This window comes from Musa acuminata, chromosome BXJ3-9, assembly GCF_036884655.1.
Source record: "Musa acuminata AAA Group cultivar baxijiao chromosome BXJ3-9, Cavendish_Baxijiao_AAA, whole genome shotgun sequence".
Taxonomy (NCBI): Eukaryota; Viridiplantae; Streptophyta; class Magnoliopsida; order Zingiberales; family Musaceae; genus Musa; species Musa acuminata.
The window spans coordinates 12,094,178-12,107,996 of NC_088357.1; the positions used below are offsets into that span (position 1 = coordinate 12,094,178).

The 13,819-nt window shown below is 35.4% G+C and overlaps 1 protein-coding gene across 2 annotated transcripts; it reads right to left on the bottom strand.

Annotated features, from left to right (window-relative positions):
- Positions 1–2,233: 2,233 nt before the first annotated feature.
- LOC135650215 (sugar transporter ERD6-like 5) lies at positions 2,234–12,237 on the bottom strand. 2 transcript variants are annotated; one of them, XM_065169445.1, is made up of 19 exons: positions 12,100–12,237; positions 11,849–12,012; positions 10,636–10,698; positions 8,814–8,903; positions 8,653–8,712; positions 8,412–8,477; positions 7,950–8,015; positions 7,804–7,879; positions 6,931–6,995; positions 4,241–4,333; positions 4,077–4,157; positions 3,910–3,994; positions 3,281–3,327; positions 3,147–3,209; positions 2,984–3,043; positions 2,848–2,901; positions 2,709–2,768; positions 2,513–2,627; positions 2,234–2,425 (listed from the first exon to the last, which is right to left on the bottom strand). In XM_065169445.1, the coding sequence occupies exons 2-19, from the start codon at positions 11,987–11,989 to the stop codon at positions 2,301–2,303; spliced, it is 1,410 nt and encodes a 469-aa protein (XP_065025517.1). In that variant the 5' UTR covers positions 11,990–12,012; positions 12,100–12,237; the 3' UTR covers positions 2,234–2,300. The 2 variants fall into 2 exon arrangements, with proteins under 2 accessions (XP_065025517.1, XP_065025516.1); XM_065169444.1 differs by having other exon boundaries at positions 12,133–12,235.
- Positions 12,238–13,819: the final 1,582 nt, after the last annotated feature.

Genomic DNA, 13,819 nt, shown 5'->3' on the forward strand with positions numbered 1-13,819 from the left:
TGTGATAAATGATAATTAAATAATTTTAATTATATGTATGGCCACAAATATATGTATTAATCAGAGATGTGATATATATATATATATAAGACAAATAATTAGATTAATAGAGGGACTGCAGGCACCCTCCCGAGCACGTGCCAGAGGAATAGAAAACCTGAAGCAGAACTGAAATGGATAATAATTTTGTGAGTGCCATTAAAATTGATCGATCGAAAAATGGGATTAACCTTCAAAGAAGAAACCATAAAATAGTGGAGCTTAAGTGATTTTCTTATTTATCCTTATAAAATGTAATAACTTATGTTTTTATTTGGCTTCGTTAAAACTCCAAAACAAAATTAATTTCTTTTAAAAAACTATTATGATTATAAAAAATTAAATATATTTATATATTTTATATCAAATTGTTAATGTTTTTGCAAACATTAAATGATAAATACGACATTCTATATCCATCTTACTGCCAATGATATCATTTAAAATTTATTGATTGTGATTTAAATTTATTGGATGAGATGTAAATTTATTAGATGAGTTGATGTAGTACACATCAATATTTTAGGTTTTAATAATGTTTTAAGCGTTTAATCTTTGATAAGCCGGTCAAGTACACCAACATCATAAATCATTTACTAACTATAACTCTTAATATTTTAGATATAAAATTTATTGAATGAGATTTTAAATCGAGTCTAGTAAACCACTAAGGTTACAAAACAAAAGTCACAGATCTGAAGAGGCTTCAACAAACTCTCTTAAATTTTGAGCATTTCTTCTTTTTTCCTTTGATAGATAGTTCAAGCAATCAGATGCATCTTTAGAGTGTGAGCTTCCCCCGACGTTCTCGTCTTGTTTTTCCATGTTTTTGGTCTTTCTTTTACTTTTTGATAATTCATATTAGATGTGAGATTTTGTTAAAATGGATATTGCAATATAAGGAACTCAATATTTGGAACTTAATACAAATTTTGTAGCAAGGAATGCAATCTCGTAATACCGACATTACTATTCTATCGAGTATCTCTGGGACAGTATATACCAAAGAGGAAGAAGAGAACACGACGGAGAAGATAAAAAGAAGGAAGAAGAAAAAGTGATAGGGGAAAGATGAAGAGGAAGAGGAGGAAGGAGGAAAAATACATTGTTGATTTATTAAAAATTAAAAACAAAATATTCCTAGATATAATGTTAAAATTTTAAAATATATAGATATATATTATGACGAAAGTTATAATAGAACATATATTAGAGAGAGTTTATAGTAAAATTGTCTACGTAAACCGTCTCAAAGAATAAAAAAAGATTTATTGGTCAAAGGAATAAAAATATGAACACTAAGTTGGATGATAACAAGTGAGATAGAGAGGACCAATTCAAAAAAAAAAAGTAAATAGAGGTGAAAGGAGAGATGATAGAGATTTAGTCATTTTAAAATAAATAAATAAAAGCATTTTAGCCATTTTAAAGCTTAGAAGAGGTGAAATATGTTCCAACTTTCCCCGTCCCACTAAAAATTTTAACCATTTTTGTTTCATCTCAACCCAAATCAAGAAATTTGACACTATTAATTATATTTTTAAGAATTATATTTATTATAAAATAGAAAAAAAAATCTCAACATGAAATTATTGAAACCATTTTAATTCGAACCAGTTCTTGAAAATTATACCTCCTTTTTCAATCAAAGCCAATCGAGTCCAATCTGATCAAATGGAATCGATGTACCTCTGGACCAAGGTTGAAATTGGCATCTCAGAGTCGAAAGATCATCCAAAGTCTTAGGACAATGGGGACAGCAATGAATCCATTCCAAGTGTGCTCAAGAGTAGGACCTGCAGAAATCTACAAAAGCCTGGAAAACAAATTAGAGTCAAGTGGTGAAAATGATCAAAAGATTCTGATAACAAACTTATCACTAGAGTCATTAAGATGTTCCAACTAGAAATCAAAAAGGGTTATGGCAACCTTTTACTCAATCTCTGATTAGAATCTCTTATGAGGTAAAAGCTTGAAGAAAGTATATGGAATAAATCAACAAAAAGTTAATTTAGCTAACTGTTATCCTGAGCTGAGAACACCAAGACCCAATGATAGTCTCACATTGAATGTGAGCAACTCTTGTGACGGTATATGACTCTCCCAAAGTCATACGGTTTTGGGTTTGAATCATGATAAATATGGTACCAGAGCATAGTATTCAAAACATTTTTGAAAAGAGAAGCTTTTATCATGGAAGAAAGCTATTGTTTTTCTTTTTATTGGATGATTTAGTTGTCCCAACTTGACAATTTGTATGGTCACTGTAAAATCAAACTCATCGAAGCCTGTATCTCTTCTAGAGTTCGTCCTTTGGTTTCTGGTACAAGCCGCTCCACGAATAGAACAGTAAGACCGCAAATGCTTGCAAAGATGAAGAAGGTTCCTGCGATTTTTGTCCATATTAATATGCATCGAATCAAAGGCGTGTCATATATTAGATGATAAGTGACACTACGTTGGTTCTCATTACCAGCTGAGCTCCACATCATAAGAAAGTTGAAAGTGTATGAGATAATCCAGGAACCCACCCAGCTAACCAAGGTCACAAGGCTTCCTGCTGTTCCTTTCATGTTCAAAGGAAATATCTGTATCCAAAATGTCAATTATCAGAACCTATGGTTTCAGGATATAATTTTATCTAATTCTTTCGAGTTCAGGTGACTTGCCTCTGACATGATGACCCATGGTATTCCGCCCATACCCAGCGAGAATGATCCCGTGTATGTCTGATATGACAAGAAACATGAAAGTATAAATATGAAAGTTACACTTTCAATTGCTATGCAACAACAGGAATATAGGTACCAGTATGCCAGCCAGAGCAAGCACGGTGTTCAATTCCTTTGAGAATTCATGTCCCTGTTGACCTTAGGAAATCAGTACGAGATTTTCTTTTTCTCTGTAAAATTTATTCAAGAGAGTAGCAGGTTCTAGTAAAGACCTTCAACATGAATGATATACCAACAAGGAAACAACCTATGCATGTTCCTGCTGCAGAAATCTGGAATCGAAAAGTTACTGAGAAACTGTGTGAATCCTTTTTTTAGAGAAAAGAAAGGACAAGCTGAAATGGACGGGTTTAAATTGCTTATGCAGTTTCTTGCCATTAGAAGTGGTCTTCTTCCAGATCTATCCATCAAAAGTACCCCTAAGGTGGTCATTGGAATCTGCAAGATAGCAATTCTGTTATGCTGTCTTAAATCAAGGAACAAAGTAGAATATGTTTAAGAAAATGAACCTGAACTGCGGCCATTGCAATCATTCCAGTATCACCAGATGAAAAACCTGTAAGTATCACAAAGTTTTAGTGCCCTATAGGAATTAAATTTATTTGATGTTTCTCACCCAGAAAAACAAAAATTAAAAGTTCGAGGCATGAAGAATTGGTGACATTGTTTCTGTTTTTCATTATGTTCATTGTTTGTGAAGCTTCTGGAGGTAAAAACACTTGATGCTTCCTGTAGTGTTGCAGGATGTTTTCTTTGTATATTGACTGTGCCTTCAGCTCTGTGGAGCTTGTATCTGTGATGACCTTTTAGTGCAATGGGCAAACTCATGCCAGTTTTTTCTCAAGAAGAAGAAAATACTGCTCCCTAAAAGTTTCAGAAGCAAAAATTGCATAAGATCCCAGACAATTGATAGTCATACTTGTGGCCTTGACCTCTTCTTCTCAAATGAATAACCACCTCCCACCATCAAAAGATAGTAGTTGGAACCACCAGAGTTGGTTTAATAAAAAAAGAAAAGAAAAACATAAATGAAAATTTCTATTGCTTACTCTGGAACATGAAAAACATAATGCTGCTAGATGAGGCCAGAGTTACACTCTTAATTGGAATAATTAGGAGAGAGATATTATTACTTTACCTGCTGAGACAAATATCTCACTTGCATAAAAACAGATTGCATTGACTCCTCCAAATTGCTGAAGCACCATAAGTCCGACTCCAACCTATTATTGAATTCAAATATTAAGAAACCCTCAAGCAAAATTAAAGCATCACCCATATGTATTGAAGATGATGAACACTTACGATGACTGCGTGAAGGTATTTCTTCTGAAACAAGTCCAGCATACCAGATTGAGGAAGTTTTTGAAGGTTTACTGTGAACTCCTGGGTCAACAATCTTCCATTCTTATAATACATAAATTATTGTGTAACTGTGTAGAAAATTTGTTTGAAGATAAACACAGTACCATTATCTCCTCTGCTTCTTGAGAAACATCAGAGTGCTCCCCCCTTAGTCTTTTTAATCCTGCTTCAAATTCATGATCTTTACCTACCATAGCCTGCATGATGTACACATGCTTGGATTTAGTTTAATCAACGGTAAATTTTTACTGAACTGAACAGTCCAATCTTGGATACCCAATGATCCACCTCAACAAAAATAATTATGCCCTGGGGCCTTAGGAGATGAAACATTTCATCTTTAAGGTCTAAAAACCAGTAATTTCACTTGTTCTAAATAATAATATTTTTAATTTTCTTATTTTCTCCTTTTCCCTAATTTTTTTAATTGATGAGTAGAAATAAACTATACTTTCTAGAATATGGAGAGAGACTTTAAAATGCAAGAATTTTAAATAAAGGAGAAAATTGTTGATTATATGAGTTAAACATTTAGTAAAATTAACCTGGCAATGAAAATAGCAGCTGGAACTAAGAAACAACAATCAAATTTTTATTACCTTGTATCAGCCATTTAATAATGAAGAATAATGAGAATTTTTCGCCAGTAAGAGCAAAATAGTTCAGAAAAGAGTGCAATAGAGATATTTCATGATTGCTAATGTCATTAGTTGATATCAAGTTCTTTGCAACTTTTTTGTCTGAGTAGTTATTACTTTTAACCAAGGTATTCAGTTTCGAATGATACCACCCAGTACAGCCGGTACATACCGGTCCAACAGCATACCGGGCAGAATGCTTAAAAGCGCCCCGTATAGGATGATATGGGGTTATATCGGGTGGTAACGGTCGAAATTTCGATCGTTGCCGCTCGACACAGCTCGGTAACGGTCGATTTCGATTATTACCACTCGGTAACGATCGAACTCAACCGTTACCGCTCGATAACAATGCTCCAACGGTCAAATTGATTGTTAGAGCCCTTTCTCATAGGTTTTCAACAGTCGTATCGTTGGAAAGAATCGAGTCGGGCGACAAGACACCTTCACAATCACATTTAGTAACTCGCTCGGTCTAGAGACATGACAACAACACGGACAACAGTGTCTCGACGAATGATGGCGGCGATGTCGGGCAGTCGTTGGTCTTGTCTACACAATTTGAGGGTGGTGCATAGACCGAGGAGCAATAGAACTCGACAAGGTACTGGAGCAATAGACCGAGTCGTTGGTCTCATTTTACACATGTCACCCAAGATTCAGATCATAGAACTCGACAAGGTACTGGTCAAGTTTATACGCGGAAGGGGAAGGGGAAGGGGAAGGCAGTGGATGAATTTGAGCAGCTGCAACAGAGCCTACATGATGTAGACACAGAAAGAAGTTCATCGTATCCACACCCGTCATATCATGGAGAATCATACGGGCAACAACAGTACGGTGATAATTAGTCATCCTTCTCTGAGCAACAGTATGATACAGAGCAGTAGATCAGTATCGAAAGTAGAAGGTCTGACATTCACCAATATATGCCTTAGGAGCTGCCTCGGACAAATGTGATTCATGACGATCAACCTACGATCATCACCATATTGATGCATCAATGGCATACGGTGTATTAATACGCTATGTCGTGGGATCAATTGATATGTAGATGTATAAGAACGAGGACCCCGATCCACCACCCGTGGAGGCCCGTTGTTCGTTTTAGTGGTAGAATCAGCAATCAGGTATATCTACATATCTGATTATTTAATTCATTTGAATTTTAGAGTTTATATTATAAAAAAATAGTCTAACAATTCAAATAATTTTTTTGTAAATATTTCAATATTTACATAAGGACAATCCATAACGAACTGAAATACGAACTTTGCATAAGACTATTCCTCAAAGCCCGAAAAAGATATGTGATATTATTCTTACCTAATTTATATTGATTTGCTAAACTTATACTATTACTATATTTATTTCTAACTTAAAAACCCTATCCTAATTTTTTTTTATTTTCAGATATTTTTGGAGGATTTTACACCTAAATTAGGTGTACCACTTAGTATGCCCTAGCGTACTACTCGGTATACGGTACCGTACCATACCGAGCCAAGCTCGAAACACCGATACAATACAGTATTTCAATCCTTGCTTTTAACACAAATCAATCTATAAAATTTTAACACAAATCAATCGAGCCCACCACCTACCACAGCCAAAATATGCAAACCCTAACTTGATCTTTAAGGTTGTTTGTTTAAATTTTGTTTTATGAATTTTAAAATTATCAATTTCATGAATATTTGTAGTAATATACTTGGCAAAAAAAAAACTAAAGATACAAACGGATAATAACCAATTAAAGATGAAAATTTGGATTATCTAACTAATCATAACATGTAACATACACAAGCATTCATCATACTGTTTAAGGATTCAAATACCTGTTGAAGCTGTAACTGTTTATACAAATAAGTGAGGATAAACAAACAAAAAAACACAAAAGAAAACAGTTTTTTATGTTGTCCGATTGTATGCATGTCTATGAAGCACTGTGATAAAGTTTCCATATTCTTTTGTGAATTATGAATACAGAGACATGATACATTTCTAAGGCTCTTATATAGAAATTTTACATTGCTGGTGATTGAGGAGTTTAGATTAACTAGTTCTTCTATTCATGTGGCTCATATACGCTTAGACCTCAAGATTAGTTTTCACTAAAACACTTCAAAATTATGACAAAGGTCCAGGTGACTAACCAGCCATCTTGGAGACTCTGGAATGAAGATGAGACCGAGAAGTTGTAGAAAACACGGAAAAGTACCTGAAAAGAAAATTCTCCAGTTAATTTGTGTCATGCTCAAAACTCCAAGGAAATGGTCTGAAACTTCCTAACATTGTTGCTCACTTGGGGATCATAAATTTCTTTCTCATCCTTTATTTCTGTAAAGGAGAATGTGTATCTTACTTAAAGGAGACTAAAAGAACAGTTCTCCATTTTTTTCCTCTTTTCTGAAGAAACAGGCACTGCCTCGGTCTACTAATGAGATGCAAATACCAGGATAAAGGATAGCAATTTACACCAAAAAACAGAACTAAAACATCATGAAGAAAAAAAAAAAGAAAAACTTAATATGACACAGTCAAGAGGGACTGCGATCAAGTGATAGACATCAGAGCTTCCACTCCAAGAATACATCTCCAAAGAACAGCTCTCAGGTTTTGCGAGAACCATCAAAGATTCAATGACTCCTCCCTTTGCAGAGGGCCCATGTTCCATGCATCTAGAGAACCCTCTAAACGTCACTTAGGATTTTGGCTCATGCCAACCATGGCTCATTACTATAGCAGCCAGGCAGTGCTAGGTGCAAGCCCATACTATGCCAGACTGATCTGCCCATGAGCAATTTGGACCAGATTTCTCCTCTACATAGAACTCATAGCTATTTACCTATCTGCATCTCAAGACAAGTCTTTGAACCAAAACTCTCATGTTTACATCCTAGAGTGCAATGGTCATGCAGAGATCAATGTTGTATAAGGAATAATTGCAATTACAAATCTAACATAAGGAATAAACAATCTTTCTAGCATCAAGAAGTATCCTTTACTGTGAAAGGAAATTGTCCTACCTATAATTGCAAGTATACGCCAGGTCAGGACTGTTCCAAGCAAGTAAGCAAGTGATCCTCCACAACATATCATTAGCTGCCATAGAATTTTATCAGAAGAATCACACACAAAAATGCTTTTGTAGAATCCAGCTTCTTTCCTTTACCTGATTCACAGCTGCAAATCCTCCTCTTAAATTCTTTGGTGTTATTTCAGCAATGTAAACTGGAACCTGCTTAGAATTTGTAAGAATTATCTGAACATTGATAATGATATTTATTCTACCAGACATAAATGTTCATGAAGTACTGCTAATAGATATGCACTATAACTGCATAATCATGATCAACCTCAAAGAACACTTAGTGGTTGAAATAAATTATCTAGACTGGTAGATAATCAATACTAAACAAAAATGAGCAGCTCATAGCATAATTGAAAAAGATAATAAATGGCATGGATATAGAGCGATTTTGTGTACTGTGTCAGTCCTGATACTTTTGTTTACATTTCACATGTTTCTACAGGTGGCTTCGCCACTTTCTTTGTCAAAAAACAAAAAACAGTTAACATATAAGATGTGTTCAGAAAAGAAGGCAATACTTTTGGCTTAATAAGGTGAACTTACCACATAGGAAAGAAGACCAATACCACATCCAACTGAAAGTCTTCCAAGATCAAGCCACATGATATCCTATACATAATAACCTCGTTATATTCAGTACTCAAGATCATGAACATTATTTTCATAATTGCTCATAAAATGTGAGAGGTGTATTTGATATCGATAACAACTATCTGAGTGTATCTTTTTTGGAACTCAGAAATGAACAAAACAGTTATGAGTTTCATAATTTGGAAATAAGAACCTTTGTTAAGAAAATAGAAACCCAACCAATGATGCAAAGAATATCTGAAACTGCCATTGCCTGCATTACATGGCGCAACAAAGAAATGAATCAATTTTAGGATTTTGTGCCTTCTCGGATATCAATCAGTCTTGAGAAAAATGAAAGAATGTTTAGCTTACACATCTTCTGCCAATTAAATCTGCAATTCTGCCACTCAGTATAGCACCAATCATTGCTCCAATTGTAAGGATTGAACCAAATAGAGAGTACTGCATAGCCAATTATAATAAATGAATATTTTTAATTTATTAGACAAGAAACTATGCTTTGCAGTTTGCATGAATCCTCCGAAAATGGTGATCAGTTCATATAATGACCAATTCCTTTACATTTGATGCCAACATCAATAGCAATTTTAGTTTGTTTACTCTGAAGATAACTGATAAGTTTATATGGATTATCATGCAAGACATGGTAGTCCGTGTCAAATTGCACATGCCATGCTAGTTGAGTACCAGCATCAGTCACATCAATTTCAGTAACATTTCATGTATGGAACTAGTTAAATGACCAAGAGAGCGCCACATTGGCACTTTCTGTAGCATCACGGTCTATTAAGAGGAAACTAGCTCAGGATGGTTCATTAAGAAAAAGAAAAGAAAATATTGAGATCAAGACTATGATCAGTCTGATCAAGCGATCCAAAACGAGGCATCAAGGTTATATCCAAAATATTGGAAAACTCAGTACTAAAGGATCACTTGATATTTCAAGTAAACTAACATCACTTGACATCTCAAGTTCCTCCTCTTTGTTGCTTATATTCTATTTGCTGCTATAAAAACTATGTGGCAGCAGATAGCTACCTCATTCTGGTTAGTCCAAATGGATTGCCACAACATTCATATTCCTGAGTGTCTAGACAGTGAGGATACATTTGTTGATATGGGCTTTCTAATAGCTAGAAGAAGAGACAAGCTTGAAGAAAAATCCAAGACAATGCAACAAGAATGGCAAATAGGTGGCAGACAACTAAATTGCTGAAATGTAAAATGGATTAACAGAGAAACTCTTTTTTCATTTCAAGAACTTGTCTTTATCATCTTCCTTTCTTGCACCAAACAAAGTATAGATCTGTCACCAACCGATTCAACTTTAATGTCCTAGTGTAGTACTTTGATGGTCAAGTTTTGATTTTCCATTTCTCCCATGCTTGTCTTCCTTTCAGATAGATACTATTCCTTTACAGCTTAAGACAACCATAAGATAACTTTATGGAGATCTAGACATTTCAGAACATAATGCTCAGAGTTTAAGAACATCCTTGAAAAAGTTTCTAAGTCAAATATAGAACTCACTAGTTAATAGAACAAAATTTGAGTTTCTTGAAGAACTACTAGGGAAAACTAACTTAATAACAATAAAAATAATATGAATGCCTTCATCCTTCCAACCAGAGGTTTTAGGTAAGCAATATAATTAAAACTTACTGAGCTCTTAACCAAATAAAATTTAGAAAGAACTATTCTGCAAGCTATTTGGACAAAGAGAAGACTATCACAAACACAGCAAATCTGAAGCTGATGTTATAAAAACCAGGCCTTCATAGCATAGTAGGGATGACCAATATCATGCCCTCGATTATCATGTAAGGGTTATGTGTTGCTCACCAGCAAACACAGATATCATGTCATGCCAGTACCAACCATGCATGCAGTTTTAAGTAGGCTGGGCTTCGAGGGGTACTATGCCGATTGCTGAGAACCCATTGGGCCACATGGCTTTCAATTTCAATCCATTGTGGAGTCATTTTCTATAACATCCTTTTTAGTGCTTAAAATTGTCATGTGAATCCAATGGAAACAATGATGGATGGATTAAGGATAAAGAACTTTATGGATATCTTGCTTCAAAAAGAAAATGTGTTGATATAAAATCCATAATGCAAAGTGATCATATATTCAACTAATGTTTTGGTGCATCTGCTGATTGAAAACATACCTGGGGCAACGAAAGGTTAAGATCATGCATAATTCCAGACTGTGATGGTGAAGAATATCCCACCTGAAAGGATAAACTAAAAGATGAGGCATTGCTGATGGAAAACGTAGAAGCTACAAAGTGTCACCAAACAAGTAGCTTCATATTGGCACTCTGGTCATTGTAAAGCTTGAAATTGAGTTTTTGGCTTCAAATATATCAAATTTGCAAAGATTTTGTTTCAACTTTCTTCTACAATATACTGACATTTTTTATCATAAATTTCCCAATAATAGTAAGCTTCAACTCGTGTTATCGCAGTAATCATGATGCTAAAAGCAAAAACTGAACAATCATGTGAATCATGTCACTGTAAAGTATGAACATCATGTTTTCAAAAACTAAAATTACCTCAAGTTTGCAAAAAAATTTATGTTTCAACTTTTTTGTACAATATACTGACCATTATTTTATCTTAAATTTCCCAATAGTAGTAGGCTTTAACTCATGTTCTCATGTTAATCATGGTATTAAAAAAAGAATGATTAATAATGGTATTAGAGAAAGAACAAATAATTACCACGACTCGACCTGATAGGATAATTAGTTTATAAATTTCGTTTGGTCCAGACTACTAGCCAAAACACTTATGCTAAAACTAATAATAGTCCACCCATCACGTGAGACGTAGTCACTCCAATACCAAATATCACGACTTGACATGATAAGATAATTGGCTTACTTCGTTTGGCCTAAACTATTGGTCAAAATTCTTAAGTTGAAGTTAATAGTGATACACCAATAAAACCTTTATAAGTCTATCTTAATCTTGTCTAATTTCGATATAAAACTAATCGGGATATTATACCAATCATGTTAATCATATAATCATAAATCACGAACATCATGCTTTCACAAATTAAAATTACCTCAAGTTCATAATAGTTTTCATGTTTGAAGAAATAATGTACTGACATTTCTAACTCATGTTATCACGAAAATCATGATATTAAAAGAACAGAATGAATATTCATGTTAGTCATGTCATTATCAAGCATGAACATTCCTCATGTTCTTATCTCAAATTTGGCAGTAATGTTTAGCTTCAACTCGTTCTCATGTTAAGCATGGTCTTAAAAGGAGAAGAACACTACTCTCAATTTCAAGAAGTCAACCCGACTCGCATCGGTTCGACTAACTCGCAATATTCCGTCACAATAACTGTTTGGCGTACCGATATGCCGAACTCGAAAGAGCCGAAGACGGCGATGGCTGTGCTGGCAACCACCATCCACAAGGACGAGGGCGAAGAGCTCCCGCGCTCCCGCTGCATCAGCGGCTTCACCACCATCTCGCCCTCTTCATTCGCCTCCATCTTCGCTGTCGCCTTCCCCTTTCCTGCGAATAAATGAATGAGAACTGGGTGTATCGGAGACCAAGTGTCCCCGTCACACGAGCCTGGAAGAGATATACGTAGCAACGTACGGGAGCTGTGGAGGAGGAAGAGAAGCCCAGTACCTCGAGTCCGGTGTTACAACGACCGAGAGAGAGAGAGAGAGAGAGAGAGAGAGACAAAGACAGAGACTGGGGGGTTTATAATTAGGAATTCTGAACCGGCCGGAATCGTCCGCAGTCAATTGTTTCCTATCGGAGTTCTTTTTCCTATCAATCAATGTACAAACCTGGGTCATGTCTGAACCGGTCCGACTCGTTCTCAACGGGCTGTTCTATGGCGGACCGGTATGCGACCGGTTCGTGCCCATCCGGTTTTCGAGTCGATGCAACGACATACGTCATGTCACGGCCGTCTCATCTTGGCGTCGTTTCGTTTGGATCGTCGTGTCACATTCTTGCCGTTTGGTTGGATGGATTCAAGTCTCGAGAAATTTTACATATGATTTCATTTACAATTCCTCCTCGTCTTTCTTTAGATTTGGGTCCAATCCATGGACATGAACAGAGGTGGAGGCCGGACTATCTTCTGGGGGTATTTTTCCATTTGTGTATCGTCTGCCAAGTACCTCGAGATTGTAAATTTACTCTAAAAGTGAGTCCTTTTTTTCTTGCAATACCGATATATGGATATATATGCTATAGCATCGATGAGGCGTTGGAGAGGGAAGAGGAAAATAAGAAACGAGAAGTTGGAAGAAGAAAAGATGAAAACAGAGGAGAGGAGGAGGAGGAATACCTGAGAATAACAAACGACCAATGGAGCGAGAAGTCGGCGGGCGGATCGACGAGCAGTGGGTGATAAAGAGAGCGACAGAGAGGAAGATGGCTTATAATTGGGTTTTAATTAAAAATGGAACATTTTAATATCTGATTTGTTTTTTCTTAAGCGATATTCATCGTTCGATTCATACCAATTATATGGTAGTTTTTTAACCCCGCCGAGTTATATCGAATCGATGATCTTCTTAAACAATGAAAAGAAAAAAGATCTTTCATCCAAACATGGAGATTTGAGCAAAGCAGTTTTAGGGCAAGCAGATGAAGTAAAGCAGTACCTGAGGATTGGCATTTTCAAGTTCGGGAAATTTTATATTTGCTACCGTTTTTGGTTGCTTGTTTCCATTCAAAGTTGGAATCTTTTTCCAGATCTGTATCCGATCTATGATGTCTAGGACTGGACAAAAATATATTGTGATCCAATCGTGACGAACTTAGGGATGGATGAAGCATTTCTTGCAGTAACTGATGATTGATCTGTTGTCAAAGCGGAATATTGATCTGTTTATTCAGCCACCACCCAACTTTTGAGTTTGTGATGATCAAGGTTTGCAATATCGTGTCATACTAGTGTTTTGAGGCTGGTTCAATACTGTATTGTACGATATCGTGTACCGAGCGGTACACCTAATTTAGAGCGTAAAACCCTCCAAAATTATTTGAAAAAAAAAAGTTAGGATAGAGTTTTTAAGTTAGAAATAAATATAGTAATAGTATAAGTTTAGCAAAATCAATATAAATTAGGTAAGAATAGTATCACATAATTTTTTTGGGCTTTGAGAAATAGTCTTATACCAAGTTCGTATTTCAGTCTGTTACGAATTGTTCTTACATAAATATTGAAATATCTACAAAAAAAATTATTTAAATTGTTAAACTATTTTACTCTAAAATTTAAATAAATTAAATAATCACATATGTAGATATACCTGATTGTTGATTCTACCACCAAAACGAACGATGGGCCTCCACG